Here is a 23605-nt window from a genome sequence, read left to right on the forward strand (position 1 = left end):
TCTTGAGTACCTCAAAGCTAATTGGTTTGCTTATTGCCTTCAGTACTATATTTGAGGCAGCTGGCCGCGATGCATTATATAGTCCATTGACCCATTCAGAAGAATACTTTATTTTACACAGAAGTGGAATTTGCCCTAGATACCAGACTCCTGTCACAGAACATGTTATAATTTTTTTTTTACTATGAAGTGATGTAAAACAGAAAAAGCATGTACCACTAGCATTGTTTTTAAATATAAACGGGGAATTAATAGACCTACTCATTACTCATAATGGAACTACCACTGGGTTGTGAAGAACTAAATGTCCTTCACATCCCAGGTCAACAATTTCAACTTCATTCTTATTGTTAATAGAGACTGACACAGTGACAAAATTCATCACCATTCCCGTCCCCGCGGATAACTGCGGGAAATAATCCCATGTCATTTTCTAGTGTCTATTTCAACCTCGGACCTACACCAGCATTCTTCAAAGCAAAGCTTGCGGGTCAGTGGTTGTGCCCAATTATACTCTTATTCTTTCCTCTCTCCTTAAAGAATGACATGAAGATAGTTTCCCACGGTTATCCGCGGGGACGGGGACAGTGATGAATTTTGTCACTGTGTCATTCTCTAATGGTTAACAAAATCCTGTAATAGTTAAAAATAAATATTTTTTAATGGTTTCCATAAAATGCATAATACTACCTAGTAGCACTACACAAACCTACAAGCAGAACTTGGATTTGGAGTTTAGATTTATTTCTTGCCTTTTCCAAATATGAGCTCAAGGTGAGTTATATGAGGTATGTTCAGGGTGTTATTTCCCAGACAAATGGATTTACAGTCTAGTTGTACTTGATGAAATAGAAACTATAGGGACTTGTTTAAGGTCACAAATGTTATCAGTGGGAGAAGCAGGATTTCAACCTTTCCTAGCTTCACCATCTCATTTTCTAACCATTAAATTATTTTCCCACTCCACTGTTACAGGTGCACAAGCATTTGGAGCAAAGATGAGCTGTTGCATCAACTTTATTCTCTTTCAAAAATGGTCAGTACTTGGCAAGGAGACTGAAGGATGTGTTTTTTTGGCACCTGCCTTTCACAACTATCATGATATCCACCTTGCTGGATTAGATAGCTCTGCATTCCTGCATCTCTGGCTCCCAAATAATCATTTATATAATTGTCACCAATGTGGGCTGCGTGCTGTGGCATCACTTTAGCCATGAGCAGAGCTTTCTGGAAAATTTGTACATCTGGTTTAGCAACACCAGCCATTTCAGAAGTCAGTATAAATTCAAAATGGTGTCCAAGGTTGCAGTGATCAAGAATCTGGTCTAATCGCTGATCAAAATTAGATATCACTGCCAAACGAAGACCAAGCTGACGGCACTGATATAAAGTCTCTTGCACACCAGGAAGAACCTCCCAGTTCTTCACCATTGAGTAGTCTCTATAGAGGTTTTCTGCTATGAAATTGAGGGTGCAGTCTTCATTGATCCCACAGTGCCTGAATGTTTGTTTGACAACATCTGTCCACCACTGTTGGGAGCTGAGTCCTCTGTTCAGTCCATAGTTTGGAAATAGTTTGTTTTGGACTCTATATACTTTATGAAAGGAGCTTTCAAGCACTTTTGGTTCCAAATGAATTCCAAAACTCTTAGCCACAGCAGAATATTGCTCCCCCACAGAGCACGTAAGTCGAACTAAAGTGTCCTTCACATCCCAGGTCAACAATTTCAACTTCATTCTTAATTGTTAAGGAAATCCTGTAATAACAAGAAAACAGATGATACATACTATCAATGTCAAGTACAAAGTATGACACTTAAAATAAGTGAATATGAGGGTAACTGTATGTCAAAAAATGGATAATTAGGTCCATGCATGCAAATTGTGACAATTTATAAAACGTTCAGTGAACACCCAAGCCTTTCATAAACACAGCCCAGAAAAAAAAAAGTATTGACAAACATGTATTTGCTGAAACACTCATTAGAAGAAGCCATTTTGGAAATGCATACATTCAAAAGAAGAAGTAAAAGTGCAGTACCACATTGGGTGATGTACATATAAGTGCTACAGGATACATATGTCGATATAAAAATAAAAAAAACAAAACATGAAGGAGGAGAGCTAAAATACAAACTTCTGATATTCTAAGGTGCTTTTGAACACATGAGAGAAGTACAGCTTGCCCCTGAAGTTCTCCAAAGCTCAAGTCCCAAACAAGAAGTTAGCTGACTGTTATACATGATTGAAAGCAAGTGTAAATGTCAACAAGGAAATTTTTTTCTAGGTATTCCTGTATTCCCATTTAAAAATTACAGAACACAAATATTGTACTTTGAAAAACAGCTCATAGCATGCCCAAAATTTCTGCATGCTGCTGTTTCTGTATAAGTAATGCCTGTTCAAAACCACTATTGATTCATGATTAGATATTAATACATGAAAATCATTTTTACTTGTATAAAATGATTATCCCCTCTAAAATAACCTTTGAGATGTAATATATTTCATGTAAACTAAGATGAAAAACTTAACCACCTCAGACAATGCTTATTGTCAGTCTCCTCACTACCACAAACAGCATTGTTTTAAACTCAAGTATTCAAGTTCATTTTTAAGAGTATGTTGCAATTTATTAAGCATATTCCTGCATTCATTTTTCATGTTACCTCATCAACCTGTTTGTTAATCTGGCTTATTGATATGATTTGGATATTCAAAAACTTTCATAGCACTAAGAAAAATAATACAGCATAACATAAGAAATTAGGTTAAAAGGTCCACATGAGTAATCTTTAGATGTTTTAGCTAGCTTCCTTATACTGATGCAGGAAATGGTAAAGTGAAGTTACTCATCTCTATCAGCTTTTTCTGAGGATAGCAGGACACATATTTCCACATATGACCTTTCCCTTGCTTCAATAAGTGTATCGAAAGAAACTATTCAAATTCATCTTTGAATTTCAAGGTCCCAAAATCTGGAACAGCCTACCAGACTATTTACAGCAACTCTCTTCATACTACCACTTTAGAAAACTGTTAATAGACAAATCTCTTCATAAAGCTCCTGATCCGTACTCATTTGTAATTGGGAATTCATATTGTAACGGCAATAGATATCTATCAATCTTATTGTAAACTGCAATGAATCCTTGCTGAAAATTGCAGAATATAAGAAACTGTAGGGTATGGTATATGGATGACATCATATGATGAAGCTCAGCATGGATGTGCTCCCCAGCTTTTAATTCCAGAAGCTTTTGGAAGCTGCACTATGCATGTGCACATCTTCACACCTGTACATAACACACAGGATCAAGGAAGTCTAATACAATAACTAATAGAATACAACTCCTAGGGGAGGAGAGCAGGTATGTGAAAATGTGTCCGCTGCTATGTGAGTAACTTTGCTTTCTCTGAGGACCACAGAACACTATTGTTCCACATATGGGAATCCCTAGATATCAGGCTGACAAAACAAAAAAGGGAAAATAGAAATAGTGCTTGCAAATAGTAAAGGCCAACATGAACAACCAGAACATATTAATGATATTTTTTTTGTGTGCGTATAGCCTGGAACAGAAACCAAATGTTACTAGGGGGTTGTTTGGATTCTAGATCCAAATAAATTTTGAAGACTGACCAAACCAGCTGCCACATCAGTTGTTTTATTCAATGCATTAGTGAGATGTGAATGTATGGACAGACCATGTTGCAGCCTTGCAGATCTCCTCAGTAGAAGTTGATCTCTAGTGGGCTACTGGCAGCCATTGCTTTCATATTGTGAATAGGGATGTGGCCCTCCAGAATCGGCCCAGCCTGGACATAAATAAAGGAGATGCAATCTGCTAGCTAACTGGATAAAGTGTGTTTCTTGATCACTGCTCATATTCTGTTTGGGTCAAAATAAACTAAATGTTGGGTGAACTGTTTATAGGCTTTAATATATTCTAGGTAGAAGGCTATGGCTGCCTTGCAAATAGGCTTACAATCTGTTTATTAAAGACTTGATATATCGCCTAATCCAAATGTATGTGTCAAGGTGGCTTACACCAGTGTTTCTCAAAACGCGGTATGTGGCTCTGGCGCTGTATGTCTCCCAACTTCCTTCCGCCATTGGGTATCTCCCGCCTTCCTCATCTTCTTTCCCCTGCCCTCCAGCCTCCCCCTGGACCAGCAGCTCACTGTGTGCTTTTAACTTCTCCACACAGCTGTTGCTAGTGTTAGTTTACCGGTAGTTCCATCAGGCAGCCTTGGCCCACTTCTGACGAAAGAGGAAATTGCATCGTCGAAGGTGGGCCAGCCTAGCAAAGGCCCCAAGGCTGCTTGATGGAATTGTAGGCTCAGCAGTACCTCTCCTCTCCCTAGTGGCAGCTCACTGTGTGCTTTTAACTTCCACACACAGCTGCCGCTAGCAGAGGAAGTTGCAGGCTGGCCTAGCAAAGGCCCCAAGGCTGCCTGATGGAACTGCGGCTAAATTAACACTAGCGGCAGCTGTGTGGAGAAGTTAAAAGCATGCAGTGAGCTGCTGTTAGGAAGAGGAGAGGAACTGTTAGACCTGGGGAAGGGAGATGGGGGTACTGCTGGACATAGGGAGAGGTGGCTGCTGGACAAGAGGAAGGAAAAGGTAAGGGAGAAGAGGTGCTGCTGGACCTTGCAGAAGGGGAAGGGAAGGGAAAGGAAAGGTGTTGAACGCTGGAGAGGAGGGTAAGATGGTGCGACATGGGGAGAGAGCATATTAGTTGTGAGTGGGGTTAGGGGGATTGAAGGAAAGAAAATTGTTGCAGGATGAATGAGTGATGGAGAAATGGACATGGTGAGAAGGAGAAATGGGGCAAGGGGAGCGAACATGTGAGGGGGGAGGGGGAGATGGACTGGGGGTAAGGAGGGATGTCACTTGAAGGAAGGGGTGAGGAGAAAGAAAGCGTGCAGGAGGCATAAAATGTTGGACTCATGGAGAGAGGGAGAGATGGATGGGGAGGGCAAAAAGGAGGGAAGGAGAAATTTCACTCAGGAAGGGGAGAAGGCAAAGAGTAAAACGTTAGACTCACGGAGGGAGAAAAAGATGTTGGGAATGACAAGGAGAGGAAGCATACAGGAGGCAGAGAATGAAATGGACTAGTGGAAAGGAGGGAGAAATGTTGGATGTGGGAGTAGGAGAGATGCACCCTAGATCTCTCTTTCCCCACTCCCTTTGCAGCAACGGAGGGAATGAGAGGACAGTGAGAGAGACATTAGTCTTTATTTCTGGGACACTAAAGTATTTGGTTAGGAGGTATAGAAAATGAGCACTGCAACTATATGTTATAACTTGGTATTCTTTTCATGATCTAAGTTTCTTCTCATCTTTGATATACTTACAGCATTGTCTGTGACTAAACTGAGTACTAGACATTTGAATTTTGTTCATTTTATTATAACTTTTGCTGCTACTTCCTGTAAGTATTCTGCTATAAGTGCATTTCCTGAGGTATCAATTTTTCTGCAAGAAAGACAGTCCCTTCTTCTGTTATACAAGCATATACAACAAGATCATTGTGGACATTACTCCACCCATCAAGACTTAAGGTTATCAGTTTTACCCTGCTGTTGCATTTTGCTCATTTCTCTGTCATATGCTTTATCCAGCAATTACCCTGCAACATCTGTTCTGGGTGCAGTGGCATAGTAAAGGGGGTAGTCCACCCCAGGCAACATCTTGGTGAGGGCACTGGCACTCTTCCTCTTCCTCTCCACCACCAACTCCTTCCCCCGAAGCACATGCACCTTCTCTCTTCACTGGTGTGAGCAACTCCAACCTGCTGCTCGCACCAGCATAGGCTCCCGTGAGAGCCAACGTGAGCAACAAGTTGGTGACGCACTTCACCTCAGTATTCACGGGGGTTCGGGGCAGAGCTGGCCCGCAAATATCAAAAAACGCAGATAATTTTTAGGCTGGCTTTGACCCACCCCCGCCTCCCTCCTGCCTCCTGGACCTCTATAAAGCTTACCTGATGGTCTAGCGGGTGAAGGGCAGCAGCACTCTTCCTATGCTCCTGTCCCATGCGAGGAGGCGAAAAGACAGCGAACTTCCCCTTCCCTCACAAGGATGATGCCTATTGGCTGGCTCGGCAGTGGCTTGTCGTAACAGCGGTGGAGACACTTGCCATTGGCTATGCCCACCTAGTGCCGTGGAGTGGCTGAAACCAATGCAGGCGCTGATTGGCTGGGGCACCGGTGCTCAGAAGCCCGGCTGGGAGCACGAGACTGGCAGGTGGGTGGGTTCTATGGCTGGGGAGCTTTGTGGGAGGTGAAGCATGAAGCTGTTACAGTGACGAAGGCCTGGGGGCACCGTGGCAGGATGTTGTGATGGGTCCTGGAAGAGGTGAGGCTGTTAGAGCCCGGCTTCGTGGTCGTGTGCATTTTATGAGGCATTTGGGAGGCAGGGATGGGTCCGGGTTTAGAAACTTGCAAATAACTGAATTCGCAAATACTGAACCTGCGAATCAGGAGGGAGAAGTGTACTGTTCTCACTGGGGAAGTTAAAAAGAGGTACAGGATAGGGAAGGGGTGCCTCTCAACCTTGCTACACCACTGGCTGGGTGGACTGTATCCTGCTCTCAGTGACCACCATATTAATGAAGTGTGTGTTTTCAATCAGATGGAAAGAAGAGTTTGTCGCATAAACAAACTGGGCAATTTTTTCATCAATTACCCCTTTTTCTAACGTTTATGTCTATTATGGCAGTTTTTACATTCAGGTACTAAGTATTTTCCCTATTTATTCCAGCAGGCTCACAGTCTACCTACAGTACCTGCTGTTGCTTATTACAAACTTATCTATGGTGGTTCCTGGATATTCAGATTTTTTTCTTTCTTTTAGGTGATTCAAGTATACTGTTGATATGCAATGTATATGATGTGACTGAAACACTATCCTAGACAGATAATTCTGAAACTAGAACAGGAGGATGGAGATCTCGAAGGTGGATAGTTTCCAGAAACCTTTAAGTTGATGATAGATTCCCCTAAACAAAAGGTCAATGCTTGTTATTTTATTATTGATACCATTTATGCTTATTTAATATTGCTCATTATATTCACTACCACTCAGGATTGCCCCAAAAAGGAATATTTGCTTGTTTCAACTCTTTATGTCTTCATGACAACTGTAGCAAAGTGATGGTAATATGCAGTAATAACAAAAATATATTTTTATTCAAATATGATAATTCTTCATGGCAGTCAAAGAAATATGATGAAATTGAAATATTTACCAACTTGAAGATCCTGTCTGTTCAAACATGTTCGTCAACTTCATCAAAGCACTTACCAGGCCTTGTATTTCTTTGTTGCAGTGTTTGCATTTTGCATGCATGCATGCCTTACCCATATGTGATGTAGAGGAACTTCATTAAAATAGTCCCATTCTGGGGTCTCTCTTACGGCCTATTCCCATAGAATAATATGATAAATCTCACGCTATACATACAACGATCTTGTGAGGGAGTTTCTAGGACACTACCACTCCCCCTGCTGGATACTCCCTCACAATATTTAATATAGGTAGATCCTCCTTAAAGGGAAGTGACATGGGAAGGAGGAGACAGGAACCAGGAAATATAAGAGGCCAGGCCCTAAATAGATAGAGGATAGGAGGAGGAAGAGGTGGTTCCTATATGCATCGTGACTGCAACCCTTGGATACTCTGCTTATCTGAGGTTTACAATAGTCCTTTTGTTGCAGAACACCTGTGATTTGCTCTGTTGTCTCACTGAGGAAAACTGTTGAAAGACTGGGCATGGCGGTCCCAAACCACAGTCCATGCTTTGGGTCCTGTCAGCTACAGGCCCCTCAAAATATTTTGAACAACAGACTGTTCTGTGTATGCCAGACCCTGTGCAGTAACAGGGTACAGGATTTCTCTTTAGAGTTAATAGAGAAATTTTCCTTTATCTTCTCTGCTTGTGTTTGGGTGTTTGTGTACTGTTCCAGACTTCACCCCATCCCACTCGTGCTATTACAGATACCAAGACTTGTGGTGAATTATACTCAAAAAGTTTCACTTTCATTTTTACCGCTTGTCCCTCCTTCCTCACACTTAGCTTCTTGTGCAGATATATGTGGGTCAATATTCAACAGTGCATGTCCAAATGTGCTATCCAGATAAGTGCCTGATCAGGATATTCAGCAGCATTACCCATATTGATACAAATATCCTTAAGAGACTACCCATAGCTGTCCTAATGATATTTGGATAGCTAATTGAATCTCACTGCTATCTGGATAGCAGCAATTCAGCACCAGCTTCTATCTAGAAACTAGCACTGAATATCAAAATATTTTTTAAACTACCATGGCTGGCATTTAAGAACAATGCTAACTGGGTAGATCAATAATGACCCAAAGAAATCTACTCCAAAACACAGGGCACAGCAAGGTGGAAAGCACACAGCCAAGTATTTACCATGAAGAAAGGCACAGACTAAAATGATTTGCCTTTTGTGCAGCTTTCACAAGAAAGGGGTAAAGGGAGAGAGCAGTGAGGGTTTGCTGAATGAACGCACTTGTACTTTTTTTTTATAAACATATTTTATTGAAGAGCAAAAAAACAGACAGTCAATAATGACCAGAGTTCAAATCCAGAACAATAATATAGAATAGTCAAATGAACAATCCAGGTCCAACTCCATGGTGGACAAGGCAGCCGCAAAGGAGGCCTCAGCCTCCCCGCCCCCCACAAAAGTGGACAGCGTCTGGAAATGCCAGTGAACCCCCAAGAGCAGTAGGACCCAAACTCGATAGTCCCACAATCTGCACATGGAGCAAATAAACCACAAGACCCTGAGATCATCTTGCAGGAAGTCCAGAACCTGTGTCACGGAGGGGCCGAGGTATCCACTGAAACCCTTGAACACCAAGCCTGACAGCATCGCCAGGCTTACGCATAGGTGACACAGTAGATTTTCGGTTACTCGGAAGGAGCATAGCGAGGACCGCGGACGAATAGCCCCTAGCATTTAACGAGTGCACAAGAGCCAAGCTGTAAGACCAAAATGGTCTGTATCTTGGAGCGCTATGGGGCCCTGTGTGAGCAACCACTGTTAATAGGGAAATCACAGACTCCTCTCCATGCTCAATTGCATCAGGTCTGCTAATACGATGTTCTGCGCCCGTCCGGGGCCACAAGGATCACCTGGCCCATGTGAGAGGCCACCCGGTGCAGAGCGCCTATCATGAGCTATGAGGGAAGACATAGAGCAGTTCCCCCTGGGGCCAAGTCTGTACCAGGGCATCCAACCCTTTGCTGCTGATCTCGGCGGCAGCTGTAGAATCTGTCTGCCTTCCGATATCCGACAGACACCATCAGATTGAAGGTTGCACAGCCGCACTGTCGAACTAAGAAGACGAACGCTCTCCCAGGTCCATAGTCCACCGAATTAGAAAGTTGCCATCCACCACGTGAGCAGCGAGCAAGGTCACCAAATGCTTCTCCCACCAGGAAAAGAGCATCCGAGCTTCCAGGCTCAGTAAAGAACTCTTTGCCCCTCTCTGTCGGTAGAGATAGGCAACTGCCGTCACAGTGTCTGAGAACACTCGGACAGCTTGACGAAGGAGACACTTCAGTTCCAGGCAATTAATCGCCAATCTTCTCTCCAAAGTAGACAATCAGCCTTGTGCCAGGACAGACCTGCAAACTGCTCCCCCAGCTGGACAGGCTCATATCTGTTGTCAGAGTCACTCAGTTCAGACTCTCAGGGAAAGCCCTCTGACTAGAGACATCGGATTCAACCACCACAGCATGCTGCTTCGGGCAGCCGCCTACTAAGGAAGCAGCACACTTAGAATCTCGCTGGGGATTCCATGGAGTCAAGAGAGACTGCTGAAGAGGTTGCAGCCGTGCTCTGGCCCATGAAATCACATCGATGGTCGCCACTAAGAGACCTAGGATCTGCAGAACTGCCAGGCCATCAGGGCCGGAACTGCCAACATGGCCTGAATGTGACTCCTCAACTTGAACTTCCTGGGATCCAGGAGGAACACCTGGTTCCTGGCCTTGTGAAACCAGACTCCCAGGAACTCCAATTCCTGCATCGGCTCGAGGTGGCTCTTCTTCAAGTTGATCACCCAGCCATGACACTCCATCAGTTGGACCACTTGAAGAATTGCCCTGCGCCCCTCCAACAGCGAGGGGGCTCTGAACAGCCAGTCGTCCTGGTACGGATGGACTAGGACACCCTGCGAGCGAAGGTGCGCAGCTACAACCACCATGACCTTGGAGAAGGTTCTGGGCACGGACACCAGACTGAAAGGTCGCGCTGCAAACTGGAAGTGCTGTCTCAGCACATGGAACCGTAGAAACTTCCTGTGCTCCCGAGAGTTGGGATGTGGAAGTATGCTTCCATGAGATCCAGGGAAGCCAAGAATTCTCCAGGCGCTACTGTCATGATTACATAAGCGCACCGTTGCCATCTTGAAACGCTTAACTCGCAGGAAAGCATTCGCCACCTTTAGATCCAGAATAGGTCTCCAAACTTCTGAGCCTTTCTGTGGAATGAGGAACCCACCCATCCACTCACTCACTCCCACAACAGCTTCAGCTTCTCCCCAATACTCATTCATTCACCCACCTGCTCCACACTTTTAGCTTCTTTTCATTGCTCATCCACCACAGCAGTAATCTTGGCATTACACCCCTTGTAGCAGTAGCCTCTCAATCTTTCCTCCATCACCCTCTCAAATAGCAGCATCTCTCAACTGCACCCTGAAAATCATCACGCTTACCATGAATGGTAGTTTCTTGCAAACCCCTACCCCAACCGGTAGTCTCTTTGAACCCCTAACTTCTTCCACCTTCCCCTCAGTGGAATAGCCATTTTCAGTGCCTCATTTTTACCCCGCACCCCAAGTCTGTCTCTCTTATCCTTCCACCTCACACAGTATTCTCTTGTCTCTCCCCCCAACATCCCACATACTGAAGTGATCTCTCATGCCCTCCTTCACTCCACATAGTATTGTTTCTCATGCTACCCCCCCAATACTACCAACGAGCCTCTAAAAGTTTTAAGAGAGCTGGAGACACATCATCTTCATGTTGTTCAATCCTGGTGGTTTCTGCTGCTGTGATGCTGCTACCAGGACAACAACTGCAGCTTTTTGGGGGGGCCTGCTTCTACTTTGCCTCTTTAATATTGCTCCCACTGCTCTGCTCCCGCCCAAATACCACCACTGTGACTACCTGTCTTCAGGTAGTCGAGAGCACCTAGGCACACAAGTCCATTGGGCTCCCCTACCTCACCCCACCCCCATTTATTTACTCATTTTCTTATTTACTTCTTTATTTCCACTTTAGTTCTTTGTTTTCTTTTAAAATTCAAAACAAGCAACCAAGATTACTATACCAGTGCCGGTGTACAGTTTTTCTTCTATGCAACCTCTAAACATCTCTGAACAAATTCCCCCTTCCTTCCTAGAGGAAGAAATCTTCAGCTGGCAGGACTTTGGGAAGCCAATCAATTTATATTTTGCATTTGGATAGGAGGCATGGGGCATGGCAGGAAGAAAATTTAGTGCCCATTATTTTTTTGGACTAATACAATTAGCTTTCAGAGGTTAAAACCTCTTTCTTCAGGTCAATAAACTATACTGCTGTTACAGTAACCCTGTCCTGACCTGAGGAAAGGAGTTATGGTCTCTGAATTAGTAAAAAATGTATTAAAATTATTCCAATAAAAAGGATCATCTTAATTCCATTTTCTATTAATAAACAATTACCAACACAGCTACAATAATACTTTATCCTAAAGCATAAATAAATAAAACAACTAGAATTTTTTTTATACCTTTGTTGTCTGGTTTCTGCTTTCCTCATCCTCTCATCATTCTCTTCCTTCCATCCACTGTCTGCCCTCTCTCTGCCTCTTCTATATTGTATCTGCTCTCTTTCTATGCCTCTTCCAGAAACTGTCTGCCTCTCCCTTCCATCTCTCCTTCCCCCCCCCCATTGGTGTGACATCTGTCTTCTCCCCTTTCATCTCTTCCTCCCAGCAGATTTTAGCATCTCTCTCCTCCTTTCCTCCCCTTAGATCTGGTATCTGTCTTCTTCCTCCTTTCCTCCTCCCAGGTCTGGTATCTGTCTCCTCCCCTTCCCTCCTGGTCTTCCTTCTCAATTTAGTTTTTGCCTCTGTCCAAATTCTTTCTTACTATTCAGTCCTCAATTTCCCTCTTTCATTGTGTCTACCTATAGCTTGCCACCTCTGTCCCTCACTCCTTCCAGTATCGAACTCTATCCTCTTCCCCCAATCCAACATGTTCCCTTTTTCCTTTCTCCTCCCCACTTCCACCGTCTGCTCCCCTTTCGCCCCTTTCCATCCACTGCCCTTTCCATCCAGTGTCTGCCCTCTCTCTCTCTCTTCCATATGGTATCTTCCCTCTTTCTGTCTTGTGCCCCTTCTCTCCTTTGTACATGATTCATTTCAGCTTCACTCCTCTCCATTTTTCTGTCTCCACCTCTTCCCCTATGCTCTGGCATCTCTCTCTTCTCCTTTCCTTCCCATTCAATCCCATGGCCTGGCATATGTCTCCTATCTTTCCCTCTCCCTCCATGCTCTGGCATCTCCTTCTTTTCCCTATGGTCTGGCATCTGTCTCCTTAGTTTCCCTTCCTTCCCCCCATGCCCTGGCATCTTTCTGCTCTCCTCTTCCTAGCTCTCCCTCCCCCTCCATTATCTGACATTTTCTCTCCTTCATTCCTTTCTCTTCCTCCCTCCTTCCTTGCCCCTTTTCTGGCATCTGTCTCCTTCCTTCTCCCTCCATGATCTGGTATTTCCTTTCCTTCCCCTCCCTCCCATGGTCTTGGCATCTCTCTTTCTTCTCTCCCTTCCCTGTTCTTCCTTCTCCCTCCTTCCCTCTCCTCAATAGGGTGCAGCAGCAATTCTACCCCCCCCCCAACTGCCTGGTGAGATTTGGTCCGATCAGCTTCCCTCCCACTCCCTCGCTGCCCTCTTGCCTGCCACTCATAAGCAAACTAAACCCAGGCTGTGGGGCTTTAACACTGCGCGCCAGCTTCCCTTCTCTGATTAAACAGGAAGTTATGTCAGGGAAGCCAGCGCGTGCAGTGTTAGAGCCCCATCGCCTGGGTTCATTTTGATGTAACACTGCGCATATGCAGGCTTCCCTTCTCCCTCCTCCTCATTATGTAACTTCCTGTTTCAGAGGAGAAGGGAAGCCGGCACATGCAGTGTTAGAGCCCCACAGCTTGGGTTCAGTTTGCTTGTGGGTGAGAGGGCAGCAAGAAAGGAAGCTGACCTCACCTCACCAGGCAGTCAGGGACTCCCTGCCCTTTTTGCTCCTCCCTAACCCTGATATTTTTTGGCCCGGGGCACTTGCCTACTGGGCCTACCCTTTAATCTGCCCCTGCCTGTCTTCTCTCTGTTCAGCTCCATGTGAACTGCAAATATCCCTCCTCTACCTCAAGGAATGCTGAAGCCATGTGGGGCAACAAATGCCAACCCTGGTCAAGAGCCTGCTTCCCTTGCCAAAAAGGCATGCTTTCTGTCACACTGTTCAGCCACCAACATCTTTGCTATTGAGACAGTACTGGGGCAGTTTGAGCAGCAGATCTCATCGACTGGTAGGGCTTGGGCAAGCAGCAGGGAGTAGAACAGACAAGAAATACATCGCACCATTAGTCCATCCCTGAGCCCCTATTATTGTTATTATTAACTTTATATACTTTTCATAATTCTTATTAAATTTCAGGATTAAAAAAAAAAGCTGGCTATGCTCCTGCTGTGAGACAAAGTAGTTAAGCCCACAGTTAGGAAATAAGATCTGAAATCAAAAGACTTTTATGATGGAGAATAGCATTTTTATCACGCAACACCACATTATGCACAGAAAGAAAAATGTACTCAGATTATATGCACGGAAAAATGGCACAGCAAATTGATCAAATACATTTACAATTTAAATGAATATACATGGAAAACTTGCACAAAAAGATGATGAAAGGTGAAAACCACAACAGTATTTAGTAGGACCCCTGATGAAAGTGTGTTAACCGGGTCCCCTGGTTTGTAAAAAGGTGGTGACACTAACCGCAACATATAATTGTTTCAATAAACATAGCCTGCATCTTGTACTCTTGTCTGAAGTTCTTCTTTATTTGTTCTTCACTGCAGACTAGTTGGATTGTTTTTTTTGTTTTCGAAAACCACAACAGTTCAATGATTGTCAGGCAATAACTTAGCATATAACACAGTTGGGTTGGAAAAGAGAGCAAGGTAGCACCTTAGAGACCTGTGTACAGGAAAGAGAATTAGGGCTCTGTATGGTTTTAGTATGTGTTTACAAGGTTCCTGTTTAGGCTTAAAAAAAACCAAGAGGTGCCAATGTATTCCAGCACTTATGGTTTCCTTTGGTATGCACACAAAGAAGCTGCTATTTCCATCATGCTTCCCCACTAATTGGTGCAAGTTTTCCATACATATAATTTTAATGCATTTAGCTTGAATATATGATGAAGTGTCTTGGGATAAAAAGTCTACAGTGGTGGGATGTCACTTGATAAAAAGTGGCAGTTTAAAGTGATGAAAAATAGAGCTGTTTTTCTTTCCTAAACATGAGCCGTCTGAAAAAGTTTTGTGTAAGAAGTTTTAGCAAGGCTCATATTTAGATGCAAAAAAGCAAGCCCGGATGTGTGCATGCATGCATGTCCCCTCCCATTCCATTTTGCCACAATTTTTCCGTGCATAGAATCTGAATACATTTAACTTGAATACTGTGATGAAGTGTCCCATGACAACCTGGCTTAGTAATTAAGTGTTTCAATGATGAAATGTCCGTACATGCCAAGTTACCCAGTTCCAGGCTGGAAATTTTGGGATAGTCCTGGATTTCTGTCCACTCAATCCAGGTCCATTTTGAGACTTGCAGCACTAGGCCAAAAGGTCTCCAGACTAAAACTGGGAAAACTTAGCATTCTGCATCATATATAAAATCAATAAACACATACATAAAATAAGTCTATTTACTAAGAAAAATAACCAGCTTTCCTTACTGTTCATATGGTGTCTGGAGCTACTACCGCACAGGGACCGATTTTTTTGTGCAAAAGAAACCGCTTATCATAATACTTTGCTCTCTAGCCTCCAAGAAGGCTAGGTGCAGGCACTGCGTTGTGAAGAAAAAAAAAAAAAAAACATCATAAAGAGCTCTGAAATAAGAAAGTGGCAATATCAAAGTGAGGCTTGAAATGTGGAGCACCAGACTGAGGCTTGGAATGCATAGGAAGGCAGTCAGAACATTAGATTGAAGCTTATAATGCACAGGGAAGCAGCCAGAACACCAGCCGTAGGCTTAGAATGCCAGACATGCCAAGTCACACACTTCTGACCCCCTTCTGGAGGTCATAACCAAAGTGCCTTTCTCCCCAGCACTGGCTTCTTGCTTGTTTACAACTTTCGTATAGCATCTCTCTCTCTCTCTTTTTTATTTTTTATTTTTTTTTAATTCTTTATTTAAATTTTATAATTTGACATAATAATCAGTCAAATCAAATAAATATTCCAATACTAGTCTCAACAATACTTAACAAGATAATCAAAAAGATAAATTTAGATGAAAAAAGAAAACAAAACTAAAATACAATAGGAAAAATTTTTTTTTTTACAATTCTAAATATGCTGGATTGAAAAATTAGACCTCAATAAGAGGGGAGAAAGCTACATTCCCTGAATTTCAATCAAACATTACTAAGAAAATAAGTATAGCATTGAGTGGGGACAAGAACCTAATTAAACTAAGCAGTTTGAAGCAACAATTCTCTCAAGAATATTAAGTTTGCTCTTTCAAAGAAATAAATTTTATCAGCTGCTGAGGTTCAAAATAAACATGTCTATTCCCCTGATAGACCATCACACATTTACATGGGTATCTGAGTACGAACGTAGCACCCAACTGTAGGACCCTCGGTCTCAAAATGAGAAACTATTTTCTTCTCTTTTGGGTCATCCTTGAACAGTGTTCCCGCTAAGCTGCGCTGGCGTGCGCTGGCGCACAAAATATTACATCGCAGCGCACAAGTTTCACGTCACAGCGCACACTCGAGCGGAGGTGAGAGGAAGTGGCGGCGGTCTGCCCTGATCGCCTAAGATGCAGCAGCGGCGGCATCCCCGTAATTTACGGGGATCATGAAAGGAGCCGCCGCTGCTGCATCTTAGGCGATCAGGGCAGACCGCCGCCGCTTCCTCTCACCTCCGCTCGAGTGTGCGCTGTGACGTGAAACTTGTGCGCTGCGATGTAATATTTTGTGCGCCAGCGCAGCTTAGCGGGAACACTGATCAGGATACATTCTCACTGTTTTGGTCCTTGAACTTGAAAAACAACTTAAGCATCCATTCTTTGTCAGAGTCTATAGCAAACTGTACTAGCAGCGTTGCAGTTGCCAGTGGCTCATTATCTGACCTCTCAAGGAAATTTGTCAGGTCCAAACTATCAGCAGACAAATTTTGCTGGTCTGGTTTCTGAACAGGTGATCTAGTTGGTAAATAATATATTTTAGTGAGAGGTGGATAAGAGGTTTCGGGAACTTTCAAAGTCTCTTTCAGGTATTTCTTAAACATATCTTGTGGAGAAATAAGTGGTAATTTTGGAAAATTTATAATCCGAAGATTACATCTGGTCATGTTTTCCAGCATTTCAACCTTAAAATTAAGATTTCCACTGTCCCTAACCCACACCGAGGCCTGGGACTCCACAGATTTTATTCTGGTCTCATGACCCTCCATTTTTGTTTCCACACTAGATAGTCTATTTTTCAGTTCCATATTTTCAAAAACAACAGTAGTATATCTTGTAGTAAGTTGCTGCATTTGAGATCCTAAAGAGAGTTGTAAAGTAGATATTGCTTCCCATAATGTTTCCATAGTGAAAACTTTGGGCCTCTGCATAGGTGTTAGTTCAGACCCCAGACCCTCTGTTACAGATAAGTTACCTAAAACCTCAGCTGGAGATATATTCAGTCTCAGGAAATCTTGAGGAATTTGCCGCTCCAGTCTCTCTGGGTGCACAGATGTCTGGTTTGGCTTCCCTTCTCCGCCTGCCGAGTCGTCTCCCGAACTCGGTTGTGCTGGTGAGGGAACACCCTGGGACGCTCCGACCTACATCTGCTGGTCTAACGCCCCCGGGCGACTCGGAGGACTCCGCTCCTCCGGAGACAGCGATGTTGCTTCGAGGGAGAGAACTGACGCTTCAGCCGGCGTGTCTCTCCTAGCCGAAGAAAGCTCCGGATAACTCGTTCCAGCCCCAAGCTGGAGGAAAACATCCATCGGGCCCGCAGCTGTTGCCAAAGATTCTTCCGGGAAAACTCGGAGCTTAGATTTGCGTTTTACCATCTTAAGGTGAGAACCAACAGCTCCAACGCCTCCGTGAGTGCTTAACTCCAGCTACTCGCAGCCATCTTGCTAAGCCGCACCCCCAGGTCTCGTATAGCATCTCTCTTCTCTTGCTCATCCTTCTCACAGTTCAGCATTTCTCACTCACTCACTCTGCCCCTGCCTGGGTCCTTTAAATTTGCTCTAGATTGCTAGCAAAAGCACTAAAAGGCTACTTCTGATCAGTCTGCAGTGGTCTTCTTCTATTTCCTGTTTACGGTGGGGCAGGAATCTAGGTGAGTTTAAAAGACTTTGGCCCAGATGCAGTAAAAGTCAGCAATCATCTCCGTGTGATTTTGTGCATAATTAACGTGACCATTAATTTTTTTCATCAAAAGGGGACATCTATTAATTGTCAATCCTGCCCCAGCCCCGCCCCAGCCCTGCCCCAATCTCACCCTAGCCCCGCCTCAACCCTGCCCTAGCCCCGCCCCCAATCCCGCCCCCAATTTCTTCCATTCATTTTTCATGTACACATAATATCTTCATATTAATTCATAATGGTAACCTTAAAATTAAAAAAAACTACAAAGCAAACTATAGGCAGAGAAAATATTAATTATCATTTATATTTGGGGGGGGTTCAAAGAAGTCAAGGCAAATGACTTTAAAATATGCAATGTCACCTTAGTAACAATAGAAAAATAGACAAATATAGTGCAAAATATAGACAGCAGATATAAATTCTCAAAACTGACACGCTTTGATCACTAAATTGAAAATAAAATCATTTTTCCTACCTTTGCTGTTTGGTGATTTCATGAGTCTCTGGTTGTATTTCCTTCTTACTGTGTATCATTTCTTTCATTTTTTTCTTTCTTTACTCAGGTCCAACAATTGTCCCTTTCTATTCCCTCCCTCCTTCCTTCCTATGTCCTTAGTGCCCCCCAGTGCCTCTGTCCTGTGTTCCTAGTGCCCCCAGTGCCTCCTTCCCATGTCCATAATGCCCCCAATGCCTCTTTCCCATGTCCATAGTGCCCCCAGTGCCTTCTTCCCATGTCCATAGTGCCCCCCAGTGCCTCTGTCCTGTGTCCCTAGTGCCCCCAGTGCCTCTGTCCTGTGTCCATAGTGCCCCAATGCCTCCTTCCCATGTTCATTATGCCCCCAATGCCTCTTTCCCATGTCCATAGTGCCCCCAGTGCCTGTCCTGTGTCCTTAGTGCCCCCAGTGCCTCCTTCCCATGTCCATAGTGCCCCCCAGTGCCTCTGTCCTGAGTCCCTAGTGCCCCCAGTGCCTCCTTCCCATGTCCATAGTGCCCCCAGTGCCTGTCCTGTGTCCTTATTGACCCCAGTGCCTGTCCTGTGTCCTTAGTGCCCCCAGTGCCTCCTTCCCATGTCCATAGTGCCCCCCAATGCCTCTGTCCTGAGTCCCTAGTGCCCCCAGTGCCTCCTTCCCATGTCCATAGTGCCCCCCAGTGCCTCTGTCCTGAGTCCCTAGTGCCCCCAGTGCCTCCTTCCCATGTCCATAGTGCCCCCAGTGCCTGTCCTGTGTCCTTAGTGCCCCCAGTGTCTCTTGCCTTTTGCCTTTGTCCCTCCCCCGAAGCCAGCCTGCCTGCCTGCCTCCTTAACCTCTCTCCAGTGCTTGATTCACCACCCCCACCCGCAGATTCAACCCCCCGCGCGATTCAAACCCCCTCCCCATGTGATTCAAACCCCTCCCCCCACGCGATTCAACCCCTGCCCACCCGCCGGCCCGTGAACCGCTGCTGCTTGCCTGTCTACCTCTCTGCTGGGCCGATTGAAACGCTGGGCCGCCACCACTGCTTCTTGGCTTCTTCCCGATGTCAATTTTGACGTCAGAGAGGAAGTTCGGGCCAGTCAGGCAGCGATTGGCTGGCCCCGAACTTCCTCTCCGATGTCAAAATTGACTTCGGGAAGAACAAGAAGCAGTGGCGGTGGCCCAGGTTTTCAGTCTGCGCGGCAAGGAGAGAAAGTTATCGGCCATCCTGGTGTCCCCGCGCACAGCTTCGGGACGCTGTCCCTGAAAATGGGACATTTTTGGTGTCCCAAAGCGGTGGGTCAGGACAACGGGACGGTCAGCCCGAAAATGGGACTGTCCTGTTGAAAACAGGACGCATGGTCACCTTATGCATAATTGCTCATGCTCCGATCTGGCCATGCAAATAAGGTAATTAATATTGAAATGCCATGTAAACTAGCAGACCGATTGATGCTCTAAAATGGCTTCCCAATGCACAAAAAAAAGTGATTGCTTTTAGCATCCCAAAAACTGATTTGTCAAGACCAGTCGTTTACCTGCCCTACCCATAGTTCAGGCCTGAAATTAATATATACCATACCTTTTTTTAATGGGCACAGATGCTAAGTATGTGCTACACAAGCACAATATCTGCTGCATTAAAAAAATCCAACTTGAGCCGAGCTCCCCACCCACCCACCAATGATGAGCCACCATAGCCCCCTCCAATGACAATCACGGGTCCCCAAACCCCCCGACGATGATGGCCACCCCCGTGACACTCAGAAAGACAGGAGGAATGCCCACTCTCTCCTATCACTGTGAAAACCCCCCGTGCGAGCCAAAATTGGCAGGAGGGATGCCCCACACCAGGACCTCCCCCCGAGCTATCCCCTCCCCTTCCCTCCTTCCCTTCGTAAAAAAAAAAAAATTGGCAGGGGGATGCCCACTCCCTTCTGCCACCAGATGTCCCCCAACCCCCCCCCCGAATCTCCCCCCCCCTTGTAATTTGATCACAGTAGGAGGGATGCCCAGTCCCTACTGCTCCACAGGCCGCCACTGCAAAATGGCGGGCCTTCCCCTTTCCAGTGCATCCTGGGGTGCACGGAGAGAGGCCTAAGGCCCCGATAGGCCTATGACAGCAGAGGAAAGGCCCTGCTGGTGCTTTTCAGAAGCAGCCTGTTTACCGGTGCCTTCTCTGCTCACTGGCTGCCACTACTGCTTCAGGTGGGTGAGTGAGTGAGTTGGAGGGGATTGTCAGACCTGCTCTGCTGCCTTGAGGGAAGGAGGGTTGTCAGACTGATTCTGCTATTTCAGGTAACGAAAAGAGGGGAGTTGTCAGACCAGCTCTGCTGCTTCAGGGAACAGAGGGAGGGAGGGAAGGAGAAGGGGTTGTCAGACGGCTATGCTTTTTCAGGGAACATAGGGAGGGAGGGTTGGGACCGACTCTGCTGCTTCTGGTATGGGAGTGGGGGGGGGGAGAAAGTGACCAAAAAGAAGGGAAGAACAGATGGGGATGGGGGATAATGATAGTGAGGTGGGAAGGGAGACAAAACTATTTTTAAGTATCTCTCAAGCAACTAGAAGCTACAGTTATCCGGCATCCACCAATCCCCATGGGTGCCGGATAACTGAGAGCCTACTGTACATCAAATCTGTCATTCATTGCTAGGAACATAGCTGCCTTTAAACATTGGCCATATGGTCTTTACCTGCCTTCATTTTTCTATATAGTCTGCCTAACCATACCATCCACTATCCCCTAGAAATCCAATATACTAGTCCCAAGCTGTCTTGAATTCAAATACACTCTTTGTCTCCATCACCTCCACCAGGAGGCTGTTCCACGCATTCATTACCTATTCCATGAAAAAGTATATTCTGACATTACTTCTGAATCTATCTCCTTTCACCTTCATCCTATGCCCGCTCATTCCAGAGCTTCCTCTCAACTGAGTCTCACCTCATCTGCATTTATGCCACATAGGTATTTAAACATCTCTATCATATCTTCCCTGTCCCAACTTTCCTTCAAATTATACATATTAAGATATTTAAGCCTGTCTCTATACACCTTATGCTGAAGACCACTGACCATTTTAATAGTAATAGCCTTTCTCAGGGATCTCAAAGTCCCTCTTTGAGGGCCGCAATCCAGTCGGGTTTTCAGGATTTCCCCAATGAATATGCATTGAAAGCAGTGCATGCACATAGATCTCATGCATATTCATGGTAAATCCTGAAAACCCGACTGGATTGCGGCCCTCAAGGAGAGACTTTGAGACTCTGCTCTAAACTGTCTCCATTCTGTTTATATCTTTTTGAAGGTGCAGTCTGCAGAATTGTACACAATATTCTAAATGAGATTTCACCAGAGTCTTATACAGGAGCATCAATCCCTCCTTTTTCATACTGGCCATTTCTCTCCCTATGCATCCAAGCATCCTTCTAGCTTTCGCCATCGCCTTTTCAACCTGTTTGGCCACTTTAAGATCATCATATACTACCACATCCAAGTTCCGTTCCTCTTTTGTGTACAAAATTCCTCACCTTTTAAACTGTACCATTCCCATGGGATTTTGAAGCCCAAATGCATGACCTTGCATTTCTTACAATTAAATCTCAGCTGCCAAATTTTGGACCATTTCTCAAGCTTCGCTAGGTCCTTCCTCATGTTATCCACACCATCAGGAGTGTTATAGTTTTAACATTGATGCCAAAATAGGAGATGTCAACCCATTCAGCATTTTAAAGACCAAACATTTTAAAGACCCTCCTTCCATCTTCTCCAGGTGGTGGGTTCAAATCCACAAGAAGCTCAGCGATGGTCAGATACTCCAACACATATTCCTATTTTTTTAATGGCAATCTGCCATCCAGGTGCATATTGATGATGCCATAATGATGTCAAGCTTGTGCATCAAAAATGTCCATTTCTTTGAGCAACAGCCACTGTGATTATTCTTTCTATTGTTATTTCCTAACATATTGTAATTGCTTAATTGGTTGGTAGAAAATATGTCTGTTGAAATATGTATCCTTCTAGGGTTGGTATTAGACATGGGTGGCATAGAAATTTTGAGGAACTCCCCAGTGATCACTATCAGGCTGCACCTTGCTCAGCTTATGGCAGGCTTGTTTAGGGTTGCCAAATGGCTCCATAATAAAGGGGACAGAAAGAGATATTCAGGTTTTACTTCCATTGAAAGTACTGGGATGGATAGAGCAATGGAAGTTAAACCCAGATGTCTCAATCTGTCCTCTGTTTTCTGGAGCCACATGGTAACCCTAAGCTTGCTGAACTCTCTGGGCAGGGTTCCAAGGATATTAGTACTAGTTGGATCCCCTAACACCATGTCCTATCTATATTTTACACAGTGTAGTGTATGGTGAGTTGAATGGGGAAATGTTCTGGTTCTACTCTGACCAACCCTTGCAGGAGGGTTAGCAGCTCTGTGGATGCAGAATATTTAGTGGGGATATTCAAGCTCTAGAGTGTAGTCTCATGTGCTAATCCTACTGCAATTTGCACTGCAACTATCATTGAAGTTGTTGCCTTGGTTCATAGCCATGCAGGGTGTTAACCGAACTCAGTAGATATGCAGCCACACATTCACACACAATTGTGCAGTATGGTCAAACTGCAATAACATACAGCAGAGACAACAGTCTGCCAATGGCAGAAAGGATTTGTGAGGAAGGCCAAAGGTTCAATGCAACTTTGGAATTCTATACCAATTTATTTACGCGAAGAAACCTCACTAGATCGCTTTAAATTTAATTTAAAAACATACCTATTTAAAGATGCCTTCGATCTATAGACCTCAATTTCCACATCTTCATGCAGATGGGATAACCCTAAATATATCTTCTGTCCTATCAATCTCCCCTCTTTCTCATTATTTGTTTCAGTTCGTCTGTCTGTATCATGTTATTATCCCAGGACAAGCAGGCAGCATATTCTCACATGTGAGTGGCATCATCCACGGAGCCCGGATACGGACAGCTTCGTAAGCAGACTTGCTTATAGAACTTCAGAAAGTTTGCGAGTGCCTTCCCACCCTACGTAGGGCGTGTCTCTCCTTAGTTCTGTTTTCTGCAGAGCCGAGAAGTCCTATTTCGACGCTCTGCACTAGACTCAGTTCTACTTTGTGCCTTCTCTTACCGCCGCATGTGTTTTATTTCTTTTCAGTCGCTGTGTATTTCTTGCGCATTTCATCAAAAAAAACAAAACTTATTTTATTTTTTCTTTCAGTCACGGCAGAGCCTGCCTTGCGGCCTCAGCCAGCGGGTTTCACCTTAGCTGCGGCTATCTTTGCATTTATGTCCCGGCCAGTCACAGGCTTCAAGAAGTGTAGCTGTTGCCAGCGCCATCACTGATCCACTTCGGTGGTGTATTCAGTGTTTGGGACCTGACCATCATCCAGAGTCATGTGCCTGCTGTGCTACCCTTCAAACTCGTGCCCGCAAACGTCATCGAGTTCAGGTGGAAAA

At 44.7% G+C, this 23605-nt stretch overlaps 2 protein-coding genes across 2 annotated transcripts in view; one reads left to right on the top strand and one right to left on the bottom strand.

Annotated features, from left to right (window-relative positions):
- Nucleotides 1-999, top strand: part of POLE3 (DNA polymerase epsilon 3, accessory subunit) — a 63528-nt gene extending 62529 nt beyond the window's left edge. Inside the window, exon 5 of the mRNA XM_033960938.1 lies at nucleotides 976-999. The gene's annotated coding sequence lies outside the window, so the exon portion shown is untranslated. The remainder of the gene's footprint in view (nucleotides 1-975) is intronic.
- On the bottom strand, nucleotides 553-15171 carry HDHD3 (haloacid dehalogenase like hydrolase domain containing 3). The gene is made up of 2 exons (XM_033960935.1): nucleotides 15040-15171; nucleotides 553-1757 (listed from the first exon to the last, which is right to left on the bottom strand). The coding sequence occupies exon 2, from the start codon at nucleotides 1735-1737 to the stop codon at nucleotides 1018-1020; it is 720 nt and encodes a 239-aa protein (XP_033816826.1). The 5' UTR covers nucleotides 1738-1757; nucleotides 15040-15171; the 3' UTR covers nucleotides 553-1017.
- Nucleotides 15172-23605: the final 8434 nt, after the last annotated feature.

The sequence above is a fragment of the Geotrypetes seraphini genome, chromosome 10 (assembly GCF_902459505.1).
Source record: "Geotrypetes seraphini chromosome 10, aGeoSer1.1, whole genome shotgun sequence".
In the NCBI taxonomy this organism is placed as follows: domain Eukaryota; kingdom Metazoa; phylum Chordata; class Amphibia; order Gymnophiona; family Dermophiidae; genus Geotrypetes; species Geotrypetes seraphini.